Source organism: Acomys russatus, chromosome 1, assembly GCF_903995435.1.
Source record: "Acomys russatus chromosome 1, mAcoRus1.1, whole genome shotgun sequence".
In the NCBI taxonomy this organism is placed as follows: Eukaryota; Metazoa; Chordata; class Mammalia; order Rodentia; family Muridae; genus Acomys; species Acomys russatus.
In genome coordinates this window covers 79,981,678-80,007,267 of record NC_067137.1, presented here as the reverse complement: position 1 = coordinate 80,007,267, position 25,590 = coordinate 79,981,678, and the positions used below count along the sequence as shown (strand labels likewise).

The 25,590-nt window shown below is 40.8% G+C and overlaps 1 protein-coding gene and 2 pseudogenes across 3 annotated transcripts; 1 reads left to right on the top strand and 2 right to left on the bottom strand.

Moving 5' to 3' along the window:
• On the top strand, positions 1-24,856 carry Sav1 (salvador family WW domain containing protein 1). 3 transcript variants are annotated; one of them, XM_051146989.1, is made up of 5 exons: positions 1-171; positions 1,854-2,300; positions 13,869-14,139; positions 21,069-21,212; positions 24,234-24,855. In XM_051146989.1, the coding sequence occupies exons 1-5, from the start codon at positions 78-80 to the stop codon at positions 24,439-24,441; spliced, it is 1,164 nt and encodes a 387-aa protein (XP_051002946.1). In that variant the 5' UTR covers positions 1-77; the 3' UTR covers positions 24,442-24,855. The 3 variants fall into 3 exon arrangements, with proteins under 3 accessions (XP_051002946.1, XP_051002958.1, XP_051002952.1); XM_051147001.1 differs by lacking the exon at positions 24,234-24,855 and adding an exon at positions 22,603-22,687; XM_051146995.1 differs by lacking the exon at positions 21,069-21,212 and having other exon boundaries at positions 24,234-24,856.
• On the bottom strand, positions 7,912-9,215 carry LOC127195343 (mitogen-activated protein kinase kinase kinase 7-like; annotated as a pseudogene).
• Positions 17,486-19,657, bottom strand: LOC127195332 (heterogeneous nuclear ribonucleoprotein R-like; annotated as a pseudogene).
• Positions 24,857-25,590: the final 734 nt, after the last annotated feature.

Genomic DNA, 25,590 nt, shown 5'->3' with positions numbered 1-25,590 from the left:
GGAGGCGGCGGCGGGCGGCGGGCTCGCGGCCCTAGCGAGCGAGGCTGCTGGGGCGGAGGCGGGCGTCGTCGGCGAGGATGCTGTCCCGCAAGAAAACCAAAAACGAGGTGTCCAAGCCGGCCGAGGTGCAGGGCAAGTACGTGAAGAAGGAGACGTCGCCCCTGCTGCGGAGTGAGTGTCGCGGGCGGGGACGGGTGGGGACCCAGCGCTGCCCCGGGTGTTGCTGGACGACAGACTCTAGGAGATGCATGGCTATCCCTGGTGTTGGAGAAGATGTGCTAAGACCCGGCCACTTCTCTGCTGGGTACGTCGGGGCGTGCCCGGTGTTTGCGACCTTCGCAGGCGCCACTTGCCTGCGCCCTAAGTAGCACCAAGCAGAAGGCTGGATTCCTTAGTCCTGCGGTGGGACACAGACTTGAGGCGGAAGAGCCTGGTCAGTGTAGCCACTACCAAGAGCCGCCCCATTTCTCAGAGCAGAGCCACTAAAGTATTCGGAATAAGCTTTGCTCCTAAAATTCTGAAAAAGCAAAGTACTCAGAATAATTTCTGCCGTAGCAGCAGGCAAGTTACTTTCTCCCTCCTCTTTCTAGAGTATGTTCCGTCTCCTTCCATAACTTTCCCCCCCGCCCCTCCGTTTAAAATATTTGACTCTGAGTTTTTAACTTGAACGTCTTGATTTTCTTTTTAAAAATGCTGGCGCATTCAGAATAGTTACGAGGAGGAGCCAATCCTTTGGTTCTCGTTCTAGGAGCTGGGCCCCTTGTGTCATGCGGGTTTCCTTCTTGGAAGTTCGTAGTAACCCTGTGACTTAAATTAAGCATTACGTCATTTTGTAGTTGGGAAAGCTTTTCACAGAGGTTCCTACTATTTACCCAAGATCGCGCAGAAAGGGGTGGAGAGCATACTTTTCCATTGTGACCATGTGTCAAGCCTCACAGGTTGTGTTAGTAGTTGTATTGCTTAACAGCAAAGTCAGTGGGGTGGATATGTCAGTAACTTGAAACATTTTTTTTAAATTACATATGCAGTGTTCTTCCTGCGTGTATGCCTGCACAGATCTCATTATAGATGGTTATGAGCCACCATATGGCTGCTGGGAATTGAACTCAGGACCTCTGGAAGAGCAGACAGTGCTCTTAACCGCTGAGCCATCTCTCCAGCCCTTGAAACTATTTTTAAGCTTGTTTTTCTGTTTTTAGGTCATAGCTTTTTTTTTTTTTTTTTGCTTACAAATAAGGTTTATTAAACATTATTTGAAGCTGGGTGCAGTGTCACACGCCTGTAATCACCCTGTAAATTCAGGGTGGCAGAAGCAGGCGGATCTCTTCTGAGTTCGAGGCCAGCCATGTCTACAAAGTGAGTCCAGGACAGCCAAGACTACACAGAGAAACCCTGTCTTTGCGGGGGAGATAAACCTCATTATTTGAAATCATGCACTATGTTGAGTTGAATCTTTTAGTTAATGACTTGATACAGTTTCTGTCATTGACTATTATAATTATTCCAATATTAAGTTATTCTAGTGTTGACACCTTTAATGTAATTTATTTAATGAATTCAGAAATGATGCTGGTGACCGCATTGCTTTGTTAATTATTTTCTGTCTTACTGACATTGTATTATACAGCATCCATTCGATTGTAACTGAGCTAACACCTAGCACATAAATGCAGATTATAAATGTATTTGCTTGGGAAGAGAATCCCAATTTAAAATACTAGTAGTGTCTTAAAATTTAAAAAATTTTTAAGCTCTTCATTATTTTGATCTCAGGATAGTAGACATAAATGAATAACTTTAGAATAGTGTACTTCTTTATTGAAATGGTGATTTTTATTCTTTGTTTTTTGGAGATCTCATGCCTTCATTCATTCGGCACGGTCCAACAATTCCTAGACGGACTGATATCTGTCTTCCTGATTCAAGCACTAATGCTTTCTCAACTTCTGGTGATGGAATAGTCTCAAGAAACCAGAGTTTTCTGAGAACTCCAATTCAAAGGACGCCTCATGAAGTAATGAGAAGAGAAAGCAACAGACTGTCTGCACCTTCTTCTTACCTTGTCAGGAGCCTGGCGGATGTTCCTCGAGAGTATGGCTCATCACAGTCATTTTTAACAGAAGTTAATTTTGCTGTTGAAAATGGAGACTCTGGTTCCCGATTCTTTTATTCAGATAACTTTTTTGATGGTCAGAGAAGGCGTCCACTTGGAGATCGTACACAAGAAGACTACAGATATTATGAATACAACCATGAGCTCTTCCAAAGAATGCCACAGAATCAGGGGAGGCACACTTCAGGTAACTTGACATAATTAATAGCACATTGGTTTATTCTTTCTGCTATTTCTAGTTAAAAGGCGATCTTCCGTGAATTTTCTTTAAGGCAAAAAACCAAAAAAACTCTTAGAGAAAAATTTTTCCATTTTGCCTTTTGTCATTCTTGCTTCCACCCGCTTGCTAGTAGTTTTTAACTTATACTCTTGTTTTTGTTTTTGTTTGTTTATTTATTTTTTGAGACAGGATTGTAGTCCTGGCTCTCTTGGACTTATTTTGTAGACTAGACTGGCCTCAAACTCACAGAGACCCACCTGCCTCTGCCTCCCAAGTGCTGGGATTAAAGATGTGCACCACCACCCCCAGCCAGTTTTTAACTTAAAATTAATGATAGAATTCTTGTGCCTATTTATTTTGTCATCATATTGAACTTAGTGCTTTTTCTCAAGACCGTCTTGACTGCTTAAAAAAAAAAAAACTTGAAAAATTTAATGTCTCAAATGGTTAGACTGAAATTATATTTAGATCTGCTAGAATGGTAGAATGAGAAGGGTAAGTCTGTAGGCAAATTGGTCTTAAACCTAGGAAAGAAAAATAGAGGCGGACAAGGCTGTGTTAGGCCTACATAGTGTGGGCAGCTGCATACTTACTGATCTAGCTCCCTGAACCTCACTGTTTGTACTCACTGTGTCCCAGGTTGCTCTAAAAGACTGCCTAGTTATGTATGAAACATGCCTTTTTGTAGCAGGCAGGAAATAGTGATATGTGCTTAAGAAAGCTGCTCGTGCTTCCCTTCCTGACCTGGAAGTTTTCTCCAAGGAGGGGACGGAGGACACTGCAGCTCCACTTGATTCCTAAAGTGCTCATTACTGTGGATGAACTGGAGCAAGCCAAAAGGAAAGCTTTATCCCACTTAGTCTATTTCAGGCTTTCAATTTGGCAGAATAAAGATAAGTGTGTGAGGCCAATTTGCTTTCTAGTGGCCCCAGCTTCTAATAAACTGACCTAAGAGTTTGGAATACAACTGTATTGGCCATCAATTATGTGTTTAGCATTTTTTTGATCCTCTTGGGATACCTTTTTAGGGAGACAAAACCAGCACGCACACAATATCCCTGAGACAACTAGTGGTCAGAAGAAAGGTGAGTGTTACTGAGTACTACTCAAAGGAATGCGTCCTCCAAGGAGCACACAGAACCCAAAGTAGGCTTTGAGCTTGGATTTGGCATTATTGGGGTAGAAGAAAGACGTCTTAGTTGGAAAATTGGCAATACCCACTGCAAACAGTAGGGGAGGTAAATTGAAGAGATGATAATAGAATAAAATGGAGACTTGTAGTCCAACAGAAAGGGACTCAAAACAAAGAAGCCATTGTACCTTTCAAGACCAGTGCCTGGAGAGATGGCTCAGTGGTTAAGAGCACTAGCTGCTATTTCAGAGGACCTGGTTCATTTCTTACCACCCGCAAGGCAACTCACAACCTATAACTCTGGTTCAAGGGGCTTTGACACCCTCTTCTGGCCTCTGCAGGCACTCGGCATCTCGAGGTCTGAAAGAGAGAGCCTGATCCCCTGGAAGTAGAGTTATAGGCAGTTGTAAGCTGCCATGTTCTTCTGCAAGCTCTGCAAGTGTTCTTAACCGTCATCTCTAGCAGCCAGTGGTTAATATTTTAAAGCAAGTTAATGAAGATCTGCTTTATACCTTTGGAAGAGACAGGGAAAGTGGGACACATCCAAGTAGGCCCCTAGAAGGGTTGGAGAGATAGGGGAGAAAGAATCAGATATGATTAGCATAGCACTTGGTACCAAGGGCATGCTGATACATGACTGAGTTAATTCAGAGATTTCAAATCTGTGGAGATTGATGACATCATTTGTTAGCTGAAGGAGAACAGAAATAATAGCCGTGTTTATTGTTAATGTAGATCAGTGGTTGTCAACCTTCCTAATGCTGCTACCCTTTCTTACGCTTCCTCATGTTATGGTGATCCCAACTATAAAGTTATTTTTGTTGATAGTTAATCATTATAATTTTGCTACTGTTAAAAATTGTAATGTAGGTCTGGAGAGATGGCTCAGAGGTTAAGAACACTGCCTAGGTGGGCTGGAGAGATGATTCAGTGGTCAAGAGCACTGACTGCTCTTCAGAAGGACCTGGGTTCAATTCCCAGCACCCACATGGCAGCTCACAACTGTCTGCAACTCCAAGATCTGACACCCTCACACAGACATACATGCAGGCAAAAATACTAATGCACATAAAATAAAAAGCCGGCCAGTGGTGGGGCACGCCTTTAATCCCAGCACTTGGGAGGCAGAGGCAGGCGGATCGCTGTGAGTTTGAGGCCAGCCTGGTCTACAAAGTAAGTCTAGGACAGCCAAGGCTACACAGAGAAACCCTGTCTCACAAAACAAAAAACAAAAACAAAAACAAAAGAACACTGCCTGTTCTTCTGAAGGTACTGAGTTCAATGCCTAGCAACTGCATGGTGGTTCACAAACATCTATACTGAGATCTGGTGCCCTCTTCTGGCGTGCAGGTACACATGCAAGCAAAACACAGTACACTTAATAAATAAATAGATCTTAGAAAAAAATCATAATGTAAATATCTGTGTTTTCTGATAGTCTTGAGCAGCCACTGTGAGAAGGGGTCGTGACCTACAGGTTGGGAACACTGATATTCTTTGCCCTCACCTTCCCATTTGTGTGTGTAGTGTAAATGTCACTGATAGCGCCAATCGATTGACTGTTCCAGTTCTAGAAAAATGCAATGGTGTGTGTGTATGTGTGTGTGTGTGTGTGTGAAGATACAGTCTCACTGTATAGCCCTGGCTAGTCTGGAATGATCCTTCTGCCTCTTCCTTCTTAGTGCTGGGATTATAAGAGAAAACCCTCATAGTTCATTGGCGGCCACACTGAAAATACTATATGAAATTATCTTGAGGTCTTTACTATTTCTTTAACACTCTAAATTTTACTAAAAACAAAAATCAAGTCAGTTATATAGTGTGCACAAGAGTTTCTGCATCACAGTATTTTACAAGAAATATCTGAACAACAGGAGTGGTAGACTTACTAGTGTGTGAAGAGAGGAGTTGGGTGTTGAAGACCACACACACACACACACACACACACACACACACACACACACACACACACACACACAAGAAAACACTGTACTGGCTGCAGCAGGAGGCAGAATTAAGAGCACGACTGAAATTTGAAGGAAAAAGACATTGACTTCTTGAAAAAAATACTTCAACAACAAAAGCCGACCATTTATAAGTAACTTGAAGCGGATCTTTTTAGTATGCCATGTGACTGTAAGGTAACATTCTTAATTGACTTTATTCAACCAAGAACACAGATTTCCCTCCACATTACACAAATGTCCTTCCTTTCCTGGATGGGAGAACAAAATGCCACTGGCATCTGTTCTTGGACATTGTTTTAGCAAATCTGTCTGTCTGTTTGCTACTTCTACCCCAAAGTGAGGCTTGAATAAATTGTAGAACAAGAATTAGTGCCACAATCGCCTACTTGGTACCTTGGTTATTTGAAGGATGTGTGGGTAGAGACACGGAGGAAACTGGTATGGATTTCAAGTCTGCATGGCGTCATGCTCATGTGAGTGTGGCAGTACACTTACTATGGCTGTCCAGGACCACTTGAGTACCAAAGCCCCAAGGCACTGACCACGAACAAGCAACCAACTGCTTTACAGTCTTTTGACACTGGTATCATGAGTAAATCTAGCATTTTCTTCTATTTGCCTGTTTGAATAGTTTTATCAAGTTACCGCATAGGATGATGCTAATGATAAAATTTCCTTTTAGATGTAAGATGATCTTCCAAAACAGATTTCTGGCAAGAAATGAGATTACAACAATGTAATATAGAATCTAATGGAAAGTCAAACCTCAGTATTCATATTTTGATGGCTGCATAACAGAGAGCATGCCCTCTGCGGGGGAGTGCCAGCTGTAGGCACCAGCAGCACGTCAGGGAGACGTCTCAGTCTACAGCTATCTTTTGTGTCCGTTTTATTTCACTATTAATGTTGAGCTCAACAGTCACTTCACCTAACAGAATTGGGAATGAAACCTCCTTTATTTATGTGAAAGAAGACACTTGGCTCCCGGTAGCTTTCCAGTTACAGGTTTTGAGGAAGGCACATGTTACTGTAGATTGTCCCTTACCTTTACTGTTTGTATACAGAAAGGATTCATTATAAAACTCAGAGCGGAAAGCATAATGGAAGAAAAGTTAGCTTTTTTAAAAACAGTTTTGATAGCTCCTTGTGCTCATCTGAGACAGGGCAGAAACACGACAGACATCTGAGGACCCCAGCATCACACTTTCAGTTCCCAAGGATTCTCTACGACTGTGAGACTGATGGCATCCTTGTTTAAAAGCCATTCTTGTACTGGGATCAAAACATGCTAGCATGGACTGAAAAAGTAGTTGTTAGGGAGTTATTTTTTTCCAATGGCATTTTATTATTATTACCTTTAAGTTATTTTTTAAAGGTTGATAGTAAACTTACTGTTACAATAACAATATAAATATTCTCACTGTAAGTGTAGAAATTCTCTTAAAAGAGTAGGAAGGCAGCAGGCGTTCCAGAACAGGCTTCAGAGGAACCAACCTTCCAAATATCTATGGAAAGTGGGATAATTTTATCTTTAAATCTACCTTTTACACAGGTCTCCTGATCTGCCTGCTTTGTCCCTTATTTGTTATCATAAACAGACATCTAAGTTCAAGCCTTTTTAGCAGGGCCAAATATTTATGTTTGTATTATTTTTCAATTTTCTTCAAATATATCATGAAACAGTTCAGTAATTGTTGCAGGAAGGATCACTTAAGCTGTATCATGTTTTCTTAAATTTCATTGCTGCTAATATTAAAAGGCTAAAAAGCTTCTGTTTCCACATAGAATTGAAAATCCTTGGGGTGTAAAAAAGAACAGTTATTCAGCATCTCTCAACAATGTTCAGCCAGATGAAAATCACTAACCTCGCTTTTATCAAGCACAGCTGCGACCGCTTACCTTTACTATTAATAATAGATGGAACTATGTTTAGTATTGATGCAGGATGTGTTGGCAAAAAACCCTATCTTTGAACTCAACCTAAATGTTGTGTCCTTTATAATGAATGCACCACCAGTTATTTATAATGCCCTATCTTTATGTTGGTGCATACCACCTTTTGGGGAGAAAAACCCAGATTTTTTGAGATGAGCTTTAAGAAAACCCTTGAGGTTCCATCTTTTACTAGAGAGAAAAGGATGGTGCTTGTACACAGTAGCCAGTGTGATACCCCACCTGTCAGTAGCTCATACCAGGAGCATGCGTATACAGCCACGCTCACTGTGTGTGCTCTGAAGTGAGAACGCTTGTCTTTCTAAGCCACAGGTGCTTTCATCTTATGCAACAAGAGACCATAAGAAGACAAATAACTGACCTAACTAATGCAACAAATTCAGAACACTTCAAAAAGCAAAACTTGTGAATCGTTATATGATTTTTTTTCCTTAAAAAAATCTTTGCATATTTTAAAATTTAGCAGTCCCAGAGAATCATTAAGTGTCTTGTGGTTTCTGCTGTTGGCTTCTGATGACCTCTAGTTGTTTTTTTACATTGCTGATAATGAGTAGAAAGGGTTTTGTTTTCATCTAAGAGCTTTTTATGTTCCTGTACCAGATGAGATGAAGTTTGCTGGTCCTTTTCATCCTGGTCCAATTCTGCAGCTAGTTTTTGCTTTCTCTATAGTAATAATGTGATTTCAGTTTGAGCTTTCATATATTCCTTTGCCATTTTACAAGCTCAAACCCTGTCATGGATTCTTAGGAGTTTGGGCTGGAAATCCAGTGTAAGGTACGCCATTGGGATAGAGTTATCTGAGTCATTGGCATCTGTAGAGTCATCAGGGGTCCAGGGATGACATCAAGCTGGCTTCTCAGAGGTTGGTCCTGAGGTCATTGTGGTCATCCTGACACTAGGATTGAATGACCTACTGCTCACCTGACCAGGTTCTGTCCCAGTGACAGTCAAGTCTTGGATGGATCTATGCTTTGGTTGCCTGTTGCCTATGGTCGCAATGATCCTAGCTTCTGTCTCAGACATGTCAGCACTCATCCTCTTGCCTTTAGAGTTTGGGGGCAAGTTCTCCACGCTGCTCCTACGAGAGGCTCCCAGGCTCAGTTGTCCAGATTCCCTCTGTTGCTTTGCCTGATTTTCAACAGTTTTGACTCTACGTGTATAATAGTAAGTATCATTTGTGGCAGGAACTTGCTCCACATTAGTGTCACTCTTATTACTGGTATTTGTAGAAGTGATGCCCATGAATGAGCCTGTGCCGGTGGCTGAGTTGCTCTGCCCTTCATCTGGCAAGGATGCTGTATGGGCTCAGCAGCTGCTGGAAAGGACAGCATCAAGCGAGTCATTATTTTCACTGTTTCCTCCATTGAAGGGCACCGAGAAGGGTCCTTAGACCAACAGCAGGTCATCGGGCTCTCAGTCGGCTCAGGTAAGTTGTGCTGGGTGGTGGTTGAGTACCGCTATGAACAGCCACAAGATTTGGAAAGCTGGGCCCGGGATCTCATCAAAGGCTTTTCGGCATACTATCACTTCCCGAAGGATATATCCCAGCTGAAGACATCACACTTTTTGCTGTAATTGCTACCATCAAATACTTGAGGTACCATCCGAGCAGCACTCCCTTTATTATTGGTGATGTGTGTCTGGATGTCACAAGGTGAACCAAAGTTGCAGATTTTTAGAACTGTCGCTCCTGGAACCAGCAGCAAGTTTGGAGGCTTGAAGTCCCTGTTGAATTAGAGCTTTGAGCTGCATGCTGTGCAGATAAGCTACTCCTTGGGAACACTGTAAACACCAGCTCATGGCAGCAGTGTAATAAGGCAATAGCAACATCTTTTGCTCTCTACTTAGCTTTGCAAAGTCTTCTCAGACAAGCTCTTCCACCTGCATCTCCTTGTAGTCGATCTCCCTGAAGTTAAGGCCTGTGATGGCACGTCCATCAACTTACTGGCAGAAGAAGAGGAGGCAGTGAAGGCTGTAGACATGATCCTCAGCCCTGCCCCAACCGCCCTCAGCTCTGAGCTGCGCACCAAGTCCTGGCTTTGGCTCCTCAGCCGAGGCTGTTTAATAAGAGATGTAAAGCACACACAAATCAGCTGTTTGGATTTGCTGCCTTATGCCCAGGATATACACAAAACCGATTCCAAACTTCAAAACACTATGTCACAAGCATCTGGATAAAGGACCCGCAACCTGTAATTAGTTTCTTCCTTAAATTTCAATATTTTAACTATGAAGAAATGAAATACCAAAGTGAAACCTTGTCTTAAAATTCTGGTTTATAATATATCATTGAGGGAATACTATAAATTTCTACCAATCTCTCCTAGGAACAGTCGGATATGGCTTTTGCTAATAAAGGCAGATTTTTAAAACAATTTCCCAATCACACAGAAGGGCATGTGTAGAGGTTAAAGGGCAACTTGCAGGAGTTGGTTCTCTCCTTCCACCTAGGGTCCTGGGGATCAGACTCAGGCCATCTGCCCTAGTGGCAAGTACTTTTTCTCCCAGAGCTTGCTGGCTGGCCAGCCTAGCTGAATTGATGAGTTGGTCCTAAACTTGTATTTAAAGTTTTAAAGATCACTAAAGGAGTAAAATTTTAAGAACTCAAAACTGAAAGCATCACACGTTATTTATCTAAAAGGACAGAATTTGGGTTTACTCTAGTGCATGTGCAGGTGTTTAGTTAACAGGCTCGTCTTGTGAGAAGCTGGTACTGTAGACACAGCCTTGTCCCTGCTGAGCAGGAGAGGCAGCAGTTAGTCCAACACTAAGGGTCCTTCACGGACAGCCTAACCTAAGAGCACAGAGCTTGGGGTCTGCCACTGTGGGCCTTGTGGAGCTCATTAGTGCGCCAGAATCCACTTTACTGGCTGTAGGGACTGCTGAATTTGGAAACCAGAATTTTCAAGCTTTACTTCCACATGTAGGTCTCAGGAGTCATTCTGGTTGTTAAGGTCTTTGAAGCCATACCCAGTGAAGCTTGGTGAAGAGAAAGCGCTATTCGCTTGTGCATGCTTACTTTATATTAGTATAGTACTGGAGCTGTTCATTTACAAATAAATGCCAGTTACTGTTTTCTGAGACTAATTTAATTTTATGGAAAACTGATTTTTTTAATTGTATCTTAGAAACTGAAGTTCTTATTTTTTTTCATACTGATTAATTCAAAATTGGTAGCTTGCTTGCTTTTACTGATAGCAACTATGTTTTTCTTTGAAGAGTGAAATTGATCTTTTATTGCTAAAATTATATGGTTAGCACTGTTCACTATTTGATCTTAAATTGTATGGACTTCAGTAAAATACCTTAGACGTTTTTCCTTTAATGTGCAATGGTAATGAGTCTCTGTGGAGCTCCTCGTGGGTGTGGTGTGTTGTGCATTTATTCCAGGAGTTCTAGAGAATGCTTTGTGGCTGGCTTCTCTTTTTGTGTTGTTACATTTGACCTTTTGACCCCACTCTGGATGTCAGCCTGGTCTACAGATCAAGAAGTCCTTCAGCAGCCTTACTGGATGCTTTTGGGCCGTCAGTAATGATCCTTTTTGTTGCTTATTTCAAACTGTGATACTTTAATTCTGTCATTTCTTCTAATTTAAGTTGGAATTCTAAAACAGTTTTCTTTTATAAGTGTTTTGGTGATTATTCACTTAGGAAAGATGGTGTAAACACTAGGTGTCTGTTTATTTACTATTTCCAGAGTGATAAAGTGATACCTTAGCCACTTCCAAGCAAGTAATGATTTTTTTTGTGTGTGTGTGTGTGGTAGTTTCATGACCTCATAGATAAGTTTTTAAATTTCAATATTTGGGTTTAGTTGTTTCATTAATAGACAGTTTCTGTTCCAAGATCCACTCATGTCTCTGTAGCCTTCTGTTGTCTCTGCCACAGTCTCAATTCTGTATTTTCTTTGATCCTTATTGTGTTGATGAGTTCATGTTGTACCTTTTATAGAATCCCACAATATGAATTTCATCTGATACTTTCCTCCTGATTGACTTATTTTACTGGCTTTGAGAGGTGGGGGAGGAGGAGAGAAGGGATAAAGGAAGGATGAAAAAAAGAAAGAAAAACATCTAGTGTGTAAAGAGGCACGTGGTGCCCATGTGATCCCACTGTGGCAGATTTCTCTGTTGCACTTCACTGTTTCCCCCTCTCCATACCCCTGTTTATGGAGTCATTAACACTAATGCACTTGAAAAAAAAATTTGAGGCAGGGTTTCTCTGTGTAGCCTTGGCTGTCCTGGACTCACTTTGTAGACCAGGCTGACCTCAAACTCAGCGATCCACCTGCCTCTGCCTCCCGAGTGCTGGGATTGCAGGCGTGCACCACTGCGCCCAGCTAACACTAATGTACTATGAAGAAGGGAAGTATTATCAAGCTTGTTGCGGTGGGGAATATCTAAGTATGTGCAATTTTTCTGTAAGTATTTACACAGGTGAAATCTTCACTAAGGACGTTTTCTCTCCTTTTCTCTCATTCTGTACTATATATGTTTATTTTATATTTAAGGTTACAATGTGATTGAGTCATTCATTACCCAAGTTATACCAACTTTGGACAATAGGAACTTTCTAGATGACCTCCATATTTTATTTTCATAGTTTTCAGACTATAAAATGTTATGCTCATCCTGTGATTCCTGACCTAGACCTAGGGCTAGTAAGTTACTATGTTGCTGAGGGGGATACTTGTTGTTTGCACCCTGGTGGACACCAAAGTCCCCTCAGGATTGGTGTCCTTCAGCCTCTGTTGACATGACAGACAATTGAGTTTATGTGGGTTGGATGTCAGAAGCAGCTCAGCAGGGTGTTTCTCACTTGGGCCTTTGTGAGGTTGTGTGGCTTCACTTCTGTCAGTGTCTTGCCCGGGTGGTAATACTCACCTCCTTAGATGCACATAGTTTAGAAAACACTCCCGAAGAGGCTTTAATTATAGCTGGAGGCCTCAGTTCCTTACTTCATGCACTGTTTATGACGTTTCTTCTGAGTGATCCAAGGGGAAGCACATGCACTTGATAAGGATAGAAACTACCTGTACGCTCTTTGTATCTTAATTTCAGAAGTCATATACCATCCTTTCTGCCATAAATTATTGCTCACAAAGACAGGTGAATTCCAGGTAGTCTGGGATGGTAGGACCCAGGACTATTTTAAGTATAACTAAATAAAGGAAATATATTACCTGCACTTTCTTCACTCCTTGTTTTGGGTGGAGTGGGATAGCATGGGGAGGGTTGAAACAGGTTCTCCTTCTAGCCCAGGCTGGCCTCGAACTCACTGTGCTGCCTAGGCTGACATCAGACTTGTGGCATTCTTTCTGCCATACTCTCCCAAATTCTGGGATTACAGGCAAGAGTCACCATGCCTGGTTTTCTCTCTTACTCATAATCTCTCAGGGTAGGAAGTAGGGAGCATGTTCATGAGTGCAGCTGTGTAGTCCAGTACTCTGCTCTGACCTGTGCATCCACTAGGATACCTACTGTGTCGATATTAATTTATCATCAGCCTTTCAATAATGCTAGTGACTAGCTTTTTGCATTTATCATTTGTATGCTGTATGTTAAGTGAAAAAACTTACATTTCATCCTTTTGAATTTTAGTTTGAATCGAAGTATCACCTTAATTTTAATGTTTCTTAAAAATGACTTTTTGTCATTGCTGTTTACATAGATACTGAAATGATTGACAGAAACACTGCTCTCCTAACCTAAGCAGGGGATTCTGACATGTCAGCATATTATGACTGTCAGTATAATTTCTTTTTTTCATTTTTGATTTTTATTTTCAATACAGGGTCTCAAGACAGCCCTGGCTGTTCAGGACTTGCTTTGTAGACCAGGCTGGCCTCGAACTCACTGTGATCCACCTGCCCCTGCCTCCCTGAGTCCTGGGATTAAAGGCACACAGCAGTACGCTGTCAGTATAATTTCAAGAGAGTTTTAAATATGAGTTTATTGCCATTCCTTAGACATTTTGATTAGTCAAATATAAAATATATAGTATATACTTTGAAATGTATATTTCAGTTGGAAACTTGGTTGTTTTTGTTTTTATAGCCATTATTGTTTCACTAACTTCTGTTTTAGTTGTGATCAGCACAAGGCTATTTGATTTATTTGTATATTGACTTACAACCTGCCTTGATAATCTTACTTAACAATTCTGGGGTACAGCTAGATTCTTTTTATAAAATTATAAACTGTGAATGGTTTTACACTTCTTTTTTTTTTTTTTTTTTTAGATGAACTGTCAAGTCTTACATCTTGACTGAGATTTTTCTTTTTTTCACTTTTCCTTTAGCAGTATAAATATTGGTAATGGAAGATTCAAACAAATAAGCTAATACATATATTCATTTCAAAATGCTATTCTTCTTTCTCTTGCTAATTTAATAGTAATGGTGACTTTTTTTGGAAATTATACTGACATAATAATTAATTTTAACAGATATTTGAATACTTGTTCCATTTCCTTTTCTCCTCAGGTATTGGGAGAGTTGCTGCTACATCTTTAGGGAATTTAACTAACCATGGATCTGAAGATTTACCCCTTCCTCCTGGCTGGTCTGTGGACTGGACAATGAGAGGGAGAAAATACTACATAGATCACAATACAAACACAACTCACTGGAGCCACCCTCTTGAACGAGAAGGACTTCCTCCCGGATGGGAACGAGTAGAGTCATCAGAATTTGGAACCTATTATGTGGATCACACAAACAAAAGAGCTCAATACAGGCACCCCTGTGCCCCCAGGTAAAGTGGCAGCTTCATTTTCAGCTTTCTGTTTTGAGATCACCTGTGTTAGATTTTGACCTTGTGTTTGAAGGGATAAGTATCCTGAAGCTTGGGGTTTTAACTAGTTATTTCTCAAAGTTCGTATTTATCCTAACTATATTTTAATAAGGAATACTTTTAATAATAAGTTTTAAAAAGTATTTTTTCTTTGAGCAACCTGAAACAAATATATCTTTTTGTTAAGATTCCAGTTAGAAGAGATGTCAGAATGTTTTTGTTGTAGATAGCCAGTGATTGAAACTAATATGACACCTGTGTTTTCATCTTAAATTCCCATAAGTCAGACCCACTTCCTATTAAGTCAAAGTATACTTTGAAATTTTGACATTATCTTGTGGTTTTTTGTTTTGTTTTGGTTTTGGTTTTTTGAAACAGGGTTTCTTTGTGTAATAGCCCTGGCTGCCTTGGACTCACTTTGTAGACCAGGCTGACCTCGAACTCACAGAGACCCGCTTGCCTCTGCCTCCTTAGTGCTGGGATTAAAGGCCTGCACTACCACACCTGGTTTATCTTGCTGTTTTTAATTCAACTCCAGTCATGATCTTTTGTTGTTTCTTACTGAAGTAAAAGTTGGAATCCAACAAAACATTCTAGCTTTTTAATAAATATAGCCAGTAATTCTTTAATCTTTTTTTTTAATAATACTTAAGCCTTGTGCTATCTAAAATTGTAGTCATCATACGTGGCTGATGAGCACTTGAAACTTGTTTAGAGAAACAAAGGCAGTTCTACCCACATTTCATACAAATTGTAAATGGTTAAACTGAGCTTAAAGCACAGGCTGGGCATGGCACTTCAGAGTACATATATACCTGTATTAGCTTAATAGTGAAGAATAAATAGTTGAAGCTGCAAGAACTGAGTACAAGGGGGAAAATGTCGTAAGCATGTTGGTAGATACTGCCTGGGACCACCTGCCCTAATACAATTTGTTGGCTATGGAGGATATCTATAATTTTTTTAGGATCATTAAAAGCATGAGAATATAGTTGAGAATTACCACCTCCAGGATGACATTATCGGTGTATTTCTTTTAAACATTTTGCATTTTCATATTTAGTAATCAACCTAAAACTTTTTTCCAATGATTATATATAATAGCATTTAGTCAGTGTTTATTAAATGATTTCATGAAGTTGTTGAAGAATTAAGGCCATGGGTAAGGTTTGCTGTCACACAGTAGCAGTCTTACAACCAGATTTGAAAGGTTACTTCATTTATCTGAACCTTGCATTATTGTAGAGCTCATAAAGCATTTTTCCAAAGATTGTTTCTCTCAGCAGCTCTGTAGATGTTAGGCAGGAGAGACTTAGCACTCTGCAGTTCACATAGTAGTATCAATAACTTTTTGTTTGTGTGGCATGGTCTTTACACAGAACGTGTGACTTACATTGGTTCATTAACTCTTGGGAAAAGACATCTGTGTTAAGAATTTATTTGTCCACATTTACAAATGAGGTTTAGAGAAGCAAAGGCAGTTTTACCCACATTTCATACAAATTGTAAATGGTTAAACTGAGCTTAAAGCACAGGCTGGGCATGGTCACACACCTTTAATCTTAGTATTTGGGAGACTGAGACAGGTTGAGAAACTCTGTGAGGTCAAGGACAGCCTGGTCTTTATGGAGTCCTAGGTAGACTTTGTCTTAAAACTGCAACAAAACAAAACCAAAAACACAGGTATATTTGATTTCAATTTTGTATCAATTACTATTTCCTTCTGATCCCACTTTTGAAAAATGTTGAAGATACCATTCACTAGCTTTCATCTTTAAATTGTTGGGGTTGGATAGATGGCTTAGTCATCAAGAACACTTGCTGCTTTTTGAGAGGACCTGAGTTTGGTTCCTAGGACTCCCATTGATGTCTTACAGTGGCCTGTAACTCTTGTTCCAGGGGATCTGATGCCCTCTTTTGGCCTCCATGGGTAAACAAACACACACACACACACACACACACACACACACACACACGGGTGGGGGAAGAGAGAGGAAGCAGAGACAGACATACACAGAGACATACACATAAATAATCTTAAATTGAGCTGTTAACCATGTTAAAATAATCCAGACCTTATTTTAATGCCAGTTAAGAAAGCAGTGACCTTTAAAAAATATTCACATGTCTTTTATGTTTAGAGGCAGGCTCATTAAAGTTTTGTCTTTATGTCTGAAACAGCTCAGTTTGGTTTCCCAGAATTCATTCCAGCCTGCAGGTGTTCAGTACTTTGCATAGCAGCCTTCTATGAACACCTCGCTCCTATGTAACTACCCCTCCCCGCTCAGCTTACACAGGCTGTTAGAGCTAATTGAAACATGATCTTTTTAAATTCTCTATGGTTTAAAATAGGCTCTAGTCAACTCCCAGTTGTTTTCTTAACCTGGCCTAGTGCGGAGTCCTGCTGCAGTACAAACCCCAACCTCACCTTCAGTCAACAGGAGAAAGAAAAACATCTTTTATTGTTGTTGTTTTGAGAAAAAGCTATAATCCTTTGCAATATATTTGCAAAGTACTAGTAATTTGCAGCAATCTAAGCTTATAATTTAAGCCTTGTATAAAGGTTACAACTAAGACTCAACTTTTTTATCACCTTTAAGGCTATTCTTAAAAACAAAACAAAACAAAAATGAATACCAGCCAGAAGAAATGTCTTAAAATACAGAAGAGATTAACTTGGGATTTTGTTGTTTTTGTTTCTTTGAATTTTATTGAAATTTTACATAAACAAGAAATTAAAAATACAGTCACATCAAAGACATGTAAGCCAAATAAATTTTGTAGGGCAGATTTCAAAAAGGTATGAAGTTAAAACAATTTAAAAACACAGTTAACCTGCTTCTAGGAGTGGAAAACATAGTCATAGCTTAGTTTCAATACCAAAAAAAAATAAAGGTTCTTTAATTTAAGACTACTATGGCAAAGCTCTAGCTTGTACTTTTATTTACAGCATACTTCATACACCTATGAAATCTATTCCAAAACCATAAACACACAACTGTCCAAGCCAAAGGTTCTGATTTAACAGATTGTTATGAAGCTGAAATAAAGCCTGGAACGATAAAAGCATTGTAACCCCAGAACAAGGGAACTCTGCAGGCCCGATAACGTCCAAAAGCATTTATGAACAGAAAAATAGAAAGCCTTGAGTGTACATACAGTAGTGACTTCTGCTGCTGATACAGATGGCAACAAATGGCTGAAGATGGAACAGTTAGGCCAGTTTTGTCTTGAAGAATGTAGGTCTAGAGCCAATCATATCTTGCCAGCATTATTTTCAAGCTCTTGTCTATTTCCACTGTTACCTCTAAATACCCTGATAAAATTCTTGGTTGTCATTATTGTAACCGTAGTTACCAGAAGTTACCCTTGTTGAGGCAGCTGCTCATCTGTGAGCTAGGACCCCAGTTCTGTTGGTTGTTGGTCTCATGACACTTGGGAATCGGGCTGGTTGTACCCACGTGCTTTTTTCTTGCCTCCTACACTGCCCCCTCGATTGCCCCGAGTGCCACACGAACCACAGCCTCTCTGCTGTTCTGCAGGACCCCTCTGCCACTCGGTGAGCCTCTTGGTGGTCCCAGATGTGCTCCCTCTGTGAATAACCAGCTCTGTCTGTTGGAGGTGGTGCTCCCTGCCTCCTTGGTAGTGGTGGAATACCTTGCCCTCCTCTTCCTCTCACTGCATAGCCATCATCTTAGCTCTAGTAGGGATCTTCATAGGCTCCATGGTAGGTCTAACAGTCACAACCATAGTAACCATTATAGTAGTCTTTATAGCTGTAGTGATCTGGACGGTAGCCATAGCCACCTCTCCCTCCACCATGGTCTTGTCATCTCATGTGGGGAGGAGGAGCTGTCTAGGAGCTCAGCACTCCTTTTGTGTCTGGTGGCTTAGCTAAGACAGTTTCAGTTTCTTCATGTTCTGTTTCTTTTCCATTCATTTCATCCATAGCAGCAGCTCTTCTGTCTCCAAGATGAACAAATCCATAATCTTTCATCTTCTTCACTCCAGTTTTCCAAGCTCAGAAAATGACACTTCAAATATTTCTTCTGTCACCGTAGTTGCCAAGTTTCCTAAAAATGAAAGTACAGTAGCCATGACTTCTGGATCTGATTCTTCCACAGGGTCAGTCCATTCAACTGTGTCTCAGGGTTTCTATTGCTGTGAAGAGACACCATAACCATGGCGACTCTTACTAATGAGAACAGTTAGTTGGGGCTGGCTTACATTTCAAACCTTCAGTCCCTTATTGTCATGGTGAGAAGCATGGGGTGTGCAGCAGCCATGGTGCTGAAGACGGAGCTGGGAGTTCTGCATCTGGATCTGCAGGCAGCAGGGAGACACACACTGGGCCTGGCTTGAGCATCCAAAACTTCAAAGCCCACACCAAGTGGCACACGTTCTCCAACAAGACCACACCTCAGTAGTGCCACTCCCTGATGACCAAGCTTTGAAATCTGTCTTTGGGAGCCATTCCTATTCAAACCACTGCACCTGTGATTGCCTTCCTCCATCCACACTTATTTCCGTTCATCAGCCAGCGTCTGGCGTGTGCTGCTGACATGTGCTCTTCATCTTGAAGGAGGCAGAGCCCCGATTCTTGTTTCTGCCATCAGGTTGACGATAAGTGAATAATGCCCACCAAACCCTCAGCGGAGCCTGAGACTTCACTGGACTCTTCCAGAATGTTTTCTTTAATCTTATTCTTTTGAATGGCTCTAACAAAAAGTCTATTGCTTGCCACAGAAATGCACACTGCCAGGTGTTGGCCAGGATGAATTCCATAGCTCCTAACCCAGCTGAACTGCTTCCTGGGCAGCTTCCTTTCCATAGCCTTTTTTCTGACCAGAGAGTGGATCCATCACGAGACATAGATCCTAGATGGGACCAGCCTTCTCACAAAGGGGCACCAGCTCATCCTCACACAAGTCTCTTGGATTTTTCACCCATGAAGAGCTGTGTTTCAGTTCTAGGTTGCACACCTGAGTACGCATGGTCTGGTGGAAGACCCCATCCTTCCTCTGTCCTGTGGTTACATCCAGGGTATAGCTCGTCCTCTCAAGCAAGACCTTGCTTGGTCTTTTGTCCCATCAGGCCCTTTAGTGGACTCTTGCACCTTTCCCAGCTTCTCTGTCTGCTTGTAGGTCTTCTAATGCCACTTTAGTTTGTATAAAGTGGTGCAGGGGGAGACTGTTGCTTTGTGCTTATGCCACAGAAGATCTCTTTCTCCTGAACATGAGATAGTTCATGAATTATTGTAGTACAGATGGCTTCTTCTTTATTAAATTTGGAGAGCATCAACTGCTCTTTTATCAATATCAGCGTACACTACCAACCCCATCTAAAGCATCTCATCCTGTCTTCCTGCCCCTTCTGTGATAGGCCAGCCTCTGTCAGGGTTTTGTGGCATTATGTGAGTTACACTGGAAGTATCCATTGGTTCTTCTTCTTCTAACTGTATTGCCTGCTTAGCCATTATATCATGCTTTCTCAGGCACCGCTAGAAACCTAAGTGTCATGGCCTGTAGTCGTCATTTTTTTCCCCCTTCTATCATAGCTTGAGTCATGCAGAATGGGCGTATGCCAAAGGACTAGACACCAAAGGGGCCGAGGAAGAAACAAGGCAGAGGAGGCACCAGGATGAGACTCGGGCCCAGGGCCTGAAGCAGGCTGTAGTGGGAGTCGCCCCTTGTTCAGCTTCCCTCAAACTTGGCTGTTTATCATTTAGCAGCAATATTAGCTTCCAAAATAAGATGGAGTATACTTCCAGATAGTACAGTTTAAAAAAATAAAACAAAACTACACCTTTATCATGGAAAGTTCTGTTAGGGGTAGAAGATAGAGTTTGATCAAAAGGCACATTGAAGATTCTTAAAAGCTGTATTGTTATTTTACCAGTACTGCCCAATAATGTTTATTATCTAGCCTATAATAATCATTATTACAGCAGTATTACCAGTATTACCCGCTAGCAATCAATCAAGGCGCAGACACCTATTATATTTTAAAACAGCCTTAGTTAACCTGGGGCAGATATTAATCCTCTAAACTACGTCCCATGCCATCTGTTTCTAATAATTTTTGTCACGCTATCTCCCATCCATAATCCCATATACTTGCTAATGTTCTTCATCTGGGCCAAATCCTCCATCCATTCCGGCCACGTGCTTCTCGACCTAACCCATAATGGTGCAACCTTCTTTTCTTCTCTGCTCCTCTGGTCTTTCTTCTTCCCAAGATTCTCTCTGTCTCCCCCATGCCCGGGAATCTTAGCCATGCCTATCTCATTTGCCCTGCCCAGGTGTGACAGCAAAAACAATACATCAGACCAACAATTCCCCCTTTCTGAATAAAAGGCCATTTTTAAATATACAGTAAGAATAATTATGAAAAATTATAAAAACCAATAGGTAAGACTTACATACATAATGTCTAATCAAAAGGTATTTGGCAACTTTGAAGAAAATACTGTTTTCTCTTGGTGAGTTTTGAACTAAATATTTATCAAAGCTCAAATCTATTGACCTAAAAGTATCTTCTTAACTCCTAAACAACTAAGCTTAATTTTAAAACTATCTGGTCTTCAACCCCATCAGAGACTTGAGAAGGAATACATTTAATTTAATTTAATTCCATTACTGCCCCCACTATGGGAAGTAGTTTAGGGGATTAATATCTACCCTGCCCCAGGTTAACTAAGGCTATTGTAAAATATAACAGGTGTCTGTATCTTGATTGATTGCTAGCAGGTTATACTGCCATAATAATAATTATAGGCCTGATAATAATATTAGGCAGTACTGGTAAAACAATAACACCACTATATGATCAGCATTTCTGGCCTAGGTAAAGGGCCTCTGTTTTAATAAATGTCAATTATTTGTTCTTAGTGTACCTCGGTATGATCAGCCTCCTCCCATCACGTACCAGCCACAGCAAACGGAAAGAAATCAGTCTCTCCTGGTCCCTGCAAATCCCTACCATACTGCAGAAATTCCTGACTGGCTTCAGGTTTATGCCCGAGCCCCTGTGAAGTAAGTGAGCACACAGCACCGACATCTTTGGGGTCTCTAACAAGCTAGACTTATGAAGAACCATCTTTGCCTGGTGGTGGTGGCACACACCTTTAGCGCCAGCACTGGTGGGGGTGGGGCACGGACCTGGACACTTTGACAGAGGCAGGCAAATCTCTTGAGCTTGAGGCCAGAGATCTTGGTCTACAGAGCAAGGTTGAGTTCTAAGACAGCCAGCGGTATACAGAGAAACCCTGTCTCCAAAAAAAAAAAAAAAAAAAAAAAAAGTGCTGTGCTTTTTTATAATAATATTGGGTTTCTGCGTGACAGTTAAGAAAGAATATCAGAACTTATAAAGTTTGACTCTTTAATTAGAAGTAAGAATTCTTCAAAGATGTCTGAATCCTCACTACTTTGTGTGCAGACCTCTGGTAATGAATATATAAGAATGCTAAATATAACACATTTAATTTTTGTTTTCTTTATATTTTTTATATGAGATTAACATGTAACATGATACAGTATTTATAACCAAAAGAGCACCCAGTTGAGAGCTTGGCATACTGGTGAAACAAAGCAGAGCTCTGAGAATAAGTTCTTTGTTAGGAATCACTAGTGAATTTCAGAGAAATTGTAAGTAAACTAAACTACCTGAATGACAGCAGTTCTAGGCGGCACTTGACATGGAACTGCTTTTTTATGCAACTCCAGTTCCTGACCACGAGGAGTTAGATGCTTAGAAAGGACAGTATCCAGGTTTCTGCAAAGAAGTTAGTCTAGTAATAAATCTTCAGTCCTCACAGAATAGAATGAAAGTGGGAGTCCAGTGAAACGCTTGCCTGTGGCTTTGCCTACTGTGCTGATGTCCGTGGTGCACACGCCCAAGACACTGGCCCTGTGCGTGGCAGGCACTGCAGTCTGGGCAGCTTGCTTACAGTAGCTGTTCAGGGTACTTCCTGTTCTGTTGTCTTTTGTTTTTTGTTTTTAGCCATTTATGTTTTTATATTAGATAGGTGATCTTTTTGGGATAAAATGACAAATGAGTTACCAAAGTATCCATTAGGTAGGACATAAGTGAGTATTAAAAATAAATTCACTAGATTTTGTAATTAGAGTTTCCTTTTATGGCCAGGCATGGTGGCGCACACCTTGAATTCCAGCTCTCAGGGAGGCAGAGGCACGTGGATCTCTGTGAGTTCGATGACAGCCAAGGCTACACAGAGAAACCCTGTCTCCAAACACCTTTCTTTATGTGTGCCCTGCAGTGGTTAGAGATATGACATCAGCATTGCATCAGTACACGACTTACCATGTTTACATAGAACTCTGCCTTTCTGAACTGTTAGTCCCTGAACAACTTAACAGGCGATAATTAGGGTGTTTTTTGTTTTTCGTTTTTGTTTTGTTTTAGCTCTCAGAATTTTTCATCTGTAAATTAGAAAACTGAATTATGCTGTTGTCTCTTGAGCTCTTCCCTTTTGAAGTGTAAGTTTCTACCTTGGTTTTGTAGTTGCAACTCATCCTGAGCCATTTAAGCATCAAAGGAGGACTAGAGGCCTTCAAAGACACATATAAGTATAATCAACATAATGTCAAATTGTGTGCATGAATATGTTTGCCCATGGATATATAGAGTGTAGCTTGAGTCCAAAAAAAAATAATTCAATTTCCTGCAGCCGGAGTTACAGGGGATTGGGAGCTACTTGATGAGGGTGCTGGAATTGAACTCGGGTCCAGTGCAAGAGTACTCCATGCTCTTAACCTGTGAGCCGTCTCCCTAAACCTGCCTTTCTTGGGTCTAGTTCTAGTTACTCATCCTCAGGAGTATTTGGCCTACAATGATGGCTCGTCTTCTCTTCCTGTTTGCTGTAGCTAATGGCACCAGTGACGGGGCCCCGCTTTTCTGCACCATCACTTGTAAGCACGGTGTGCTCTGAAGCACTCCAGGTTCTCAACATTAACTTTATATGAACTTACAGAGAGCATAGGATGTGCTTTTTAGAAATTAAAAAACTACTACAGTTTGGAGTTGGTATTTATGGTTCCCAGGACTAGTAGTAAAATTGATTCTTAAAATAAGCAGACATTCTTTAACCTGAAATGTTTAACAGATTTTTCCCCCTTCCATAAAAAAATTAGTATATTTGGGACTGGAGAGATGGCCCAGTTGTTAAGACCACTGGCTGCTCTGGAAGAGGACTCAAGTTCAGTTCCCAGCATCCATTTGGCAGCTCACACTGTACAAAATCCCTGTTTTAGGAAATCAAATGCCCTCTTCTTTTATGGGCACTAGCATTCATGTGCTGTACAGCTATATCATGGGGGCAAAAACACCCATGCACTTAAAAATAAATCTTAAAAAACAAAAAACTCTCAGTTAAAAAAAAAATGTATTTAGGCCTGGGGAGAGAGCACTTGCTGATTTAGCAGAGGCCTCTGGTTCAGTTCCCAGGAACCATATGTTATCTTAAAACTAACTTCAGTTCTGGGGGATTTGATGTCTTTTGCTTTCTCTGACATCAGGCATGCACACAGTGCCCTTACATGTGTGCACGCAAAGCATTCACACACATAAAAAATGGAAATGGGCTATCGGTGGTGGCACACGCCTCTAAATCCAGCATTTGGGAGGCAGAGGCAAGTGGATCTCTGCATTGAAGCCAGCCTGGTCTAAAAGTGAGTCTGGGACAGCCATGGCTACACAGAGAAACCTTGTCTCAAAAAACAAACAAAGGAAATTCATTTTAAAAAGAGAGGGAAGGGGAAAAATAGTGTATTTGGAGCCATGCGTAATTTTTAGTGTACTCCTGTCTTCTCAGTGATGAGGGTAAGGCAAGAGGATACCCTGCACTGACGAGTGCAAGGTCAGCTTAGGTCCCTAGCGCAAAATAAACAAAACTAGTGTGCCTAGATAGCAAGTACTACTAACTCAACGATTTCAAAATAACTGTTTTACTTTTTAATAAAATATCTCTATATTAGATGTTTACTGTTGCAAATGCATATTTATGTATTATGCATGAACACTGTGTCTTGAAACAGATATGACCACATTCTGAAGTGGGAGCTCTTCCAGCTGGCTGACCTGGACACCTATCAGGGAATGCTGAAGTTGCTCTTCATGAAGGAGCTGGAGCAGATTGTTAAGCTGTACGAGGCCTACAGACAGGCTCTTCTCACTGAGCTGGAAACCCGCAAGCAGAGACAGCAGTGGTATGCCCAGCAGCATGGCAAGAAGTTTTTAAGTTAACTTTACCACAATACACGTTTTGTAAGAGCTTTAAAATATTTTCAGATAGGTGACTGCAAGCAAGTACTTTGGTTAATAAAGGCAACTTACTATTTGGAATTATAAAATTCTAGTTTTACATATATTTAGTTATCAAAAGTTTTCTTTTATTGAACCAAAAAACCAGGTTTATCACTTAAAGAGCAAATATGGCATACACTTCCAAATGCTGCATTAGGAAAGTGCTTTGAATACTGTTGATGAAAAGGAGTACAGGAAGAGAACATCGCCATAGTCAGGCGTTAAGTAGCAAACCCCACTCTCTTCATGGAACACTCACTTCGTGTTCAGAAAAAGGAAGAGGGCAGAGCACATTTTTGAAAAGGTGCTTACTGTGGTGTGAAGTACTTCCTGCAGTGTGACGGTCTACCCATTGCCATGGGGGTAACTCAGTACAGAACAGGACGTGGGGCCGTTATTGTGATGAACTTGTATGTGGTGTATGGTGACATCTGCTCCCCTCCTCCCTAATGTAAGGAACACCTCTGAAGCAGGGAGCTCAACCTTTCAGGATACATTTATCAAACACAAGGCCTTAGCCTATGCGTGACTGTTGCTATTACTGCTTCCTTACTTTGACCCAGAGCACATAACGAGGCTCTGGTGAGACACAGCATATGCTTCCTGACCACAGAGAACACTGCCTTCCACCAGGCTGGGCTAAGTTGCCAAAAATGACAATCAGGGATCCATAAGAAATCTTCATCACTTAAGTAAATTTTGTATGCCTTTTTTATCTTAGAGAAGTGTTTCATAAAGGTTCATATAGAAAACTATGTCATTCCATCCCATTTTTCTTGCTTTAGGCTTAATAGTGTTCATAATTAGCGCCAAAAACTTGATCACAGATAAATGTATGGAATTTCCAGCTGTAAATGTAGAATTCTGTAAGTTTCATAGCTCTTCAGTTGTGCTTACAAGTGTTGTGAATATGTATATATTTTAGTTTAGTTTTCCTAAATACAGGCACTCCCTGTTAGAAGTGAGTTTGAATTATAAAATTTTGTGTTTGATTTTATATAACAAGTTATTAAATATATTTTTGTGGAAACTGCCTGGTCCTTGAGTGCATGTTTTGGTGTTCTAGATCTAGATTCGATGCTTTTCAGA

What these genes read in the sequence shown, in the direction of transcription:
- Sav1 (XM_051146989.1), top strand. Translation starts at nt 78, where the DNA reads ATGCTGTCCCGCAAGAAAACCAAAAACGAGGTGTCCAAGCCGGCCGAG. An exon ending in TCAGGGGAGGCACACTTCAG is followed by an intron (nt 2,301 to 13,868) that starts GTAACTTGACAT and finishes TTTTCTCCTCAG; the next exon opens with GTATTGGGAGAGTTGCTGCT. An exon ending in TATGCCCGAGCCCCTGTGAA is followed by an intron (nt 21,213 to 24,233) that starts GTAAGTGAGCAC and finishes GTCTTGAAACAG; the next exon opens with ATATGACCACATTCTGAAGT.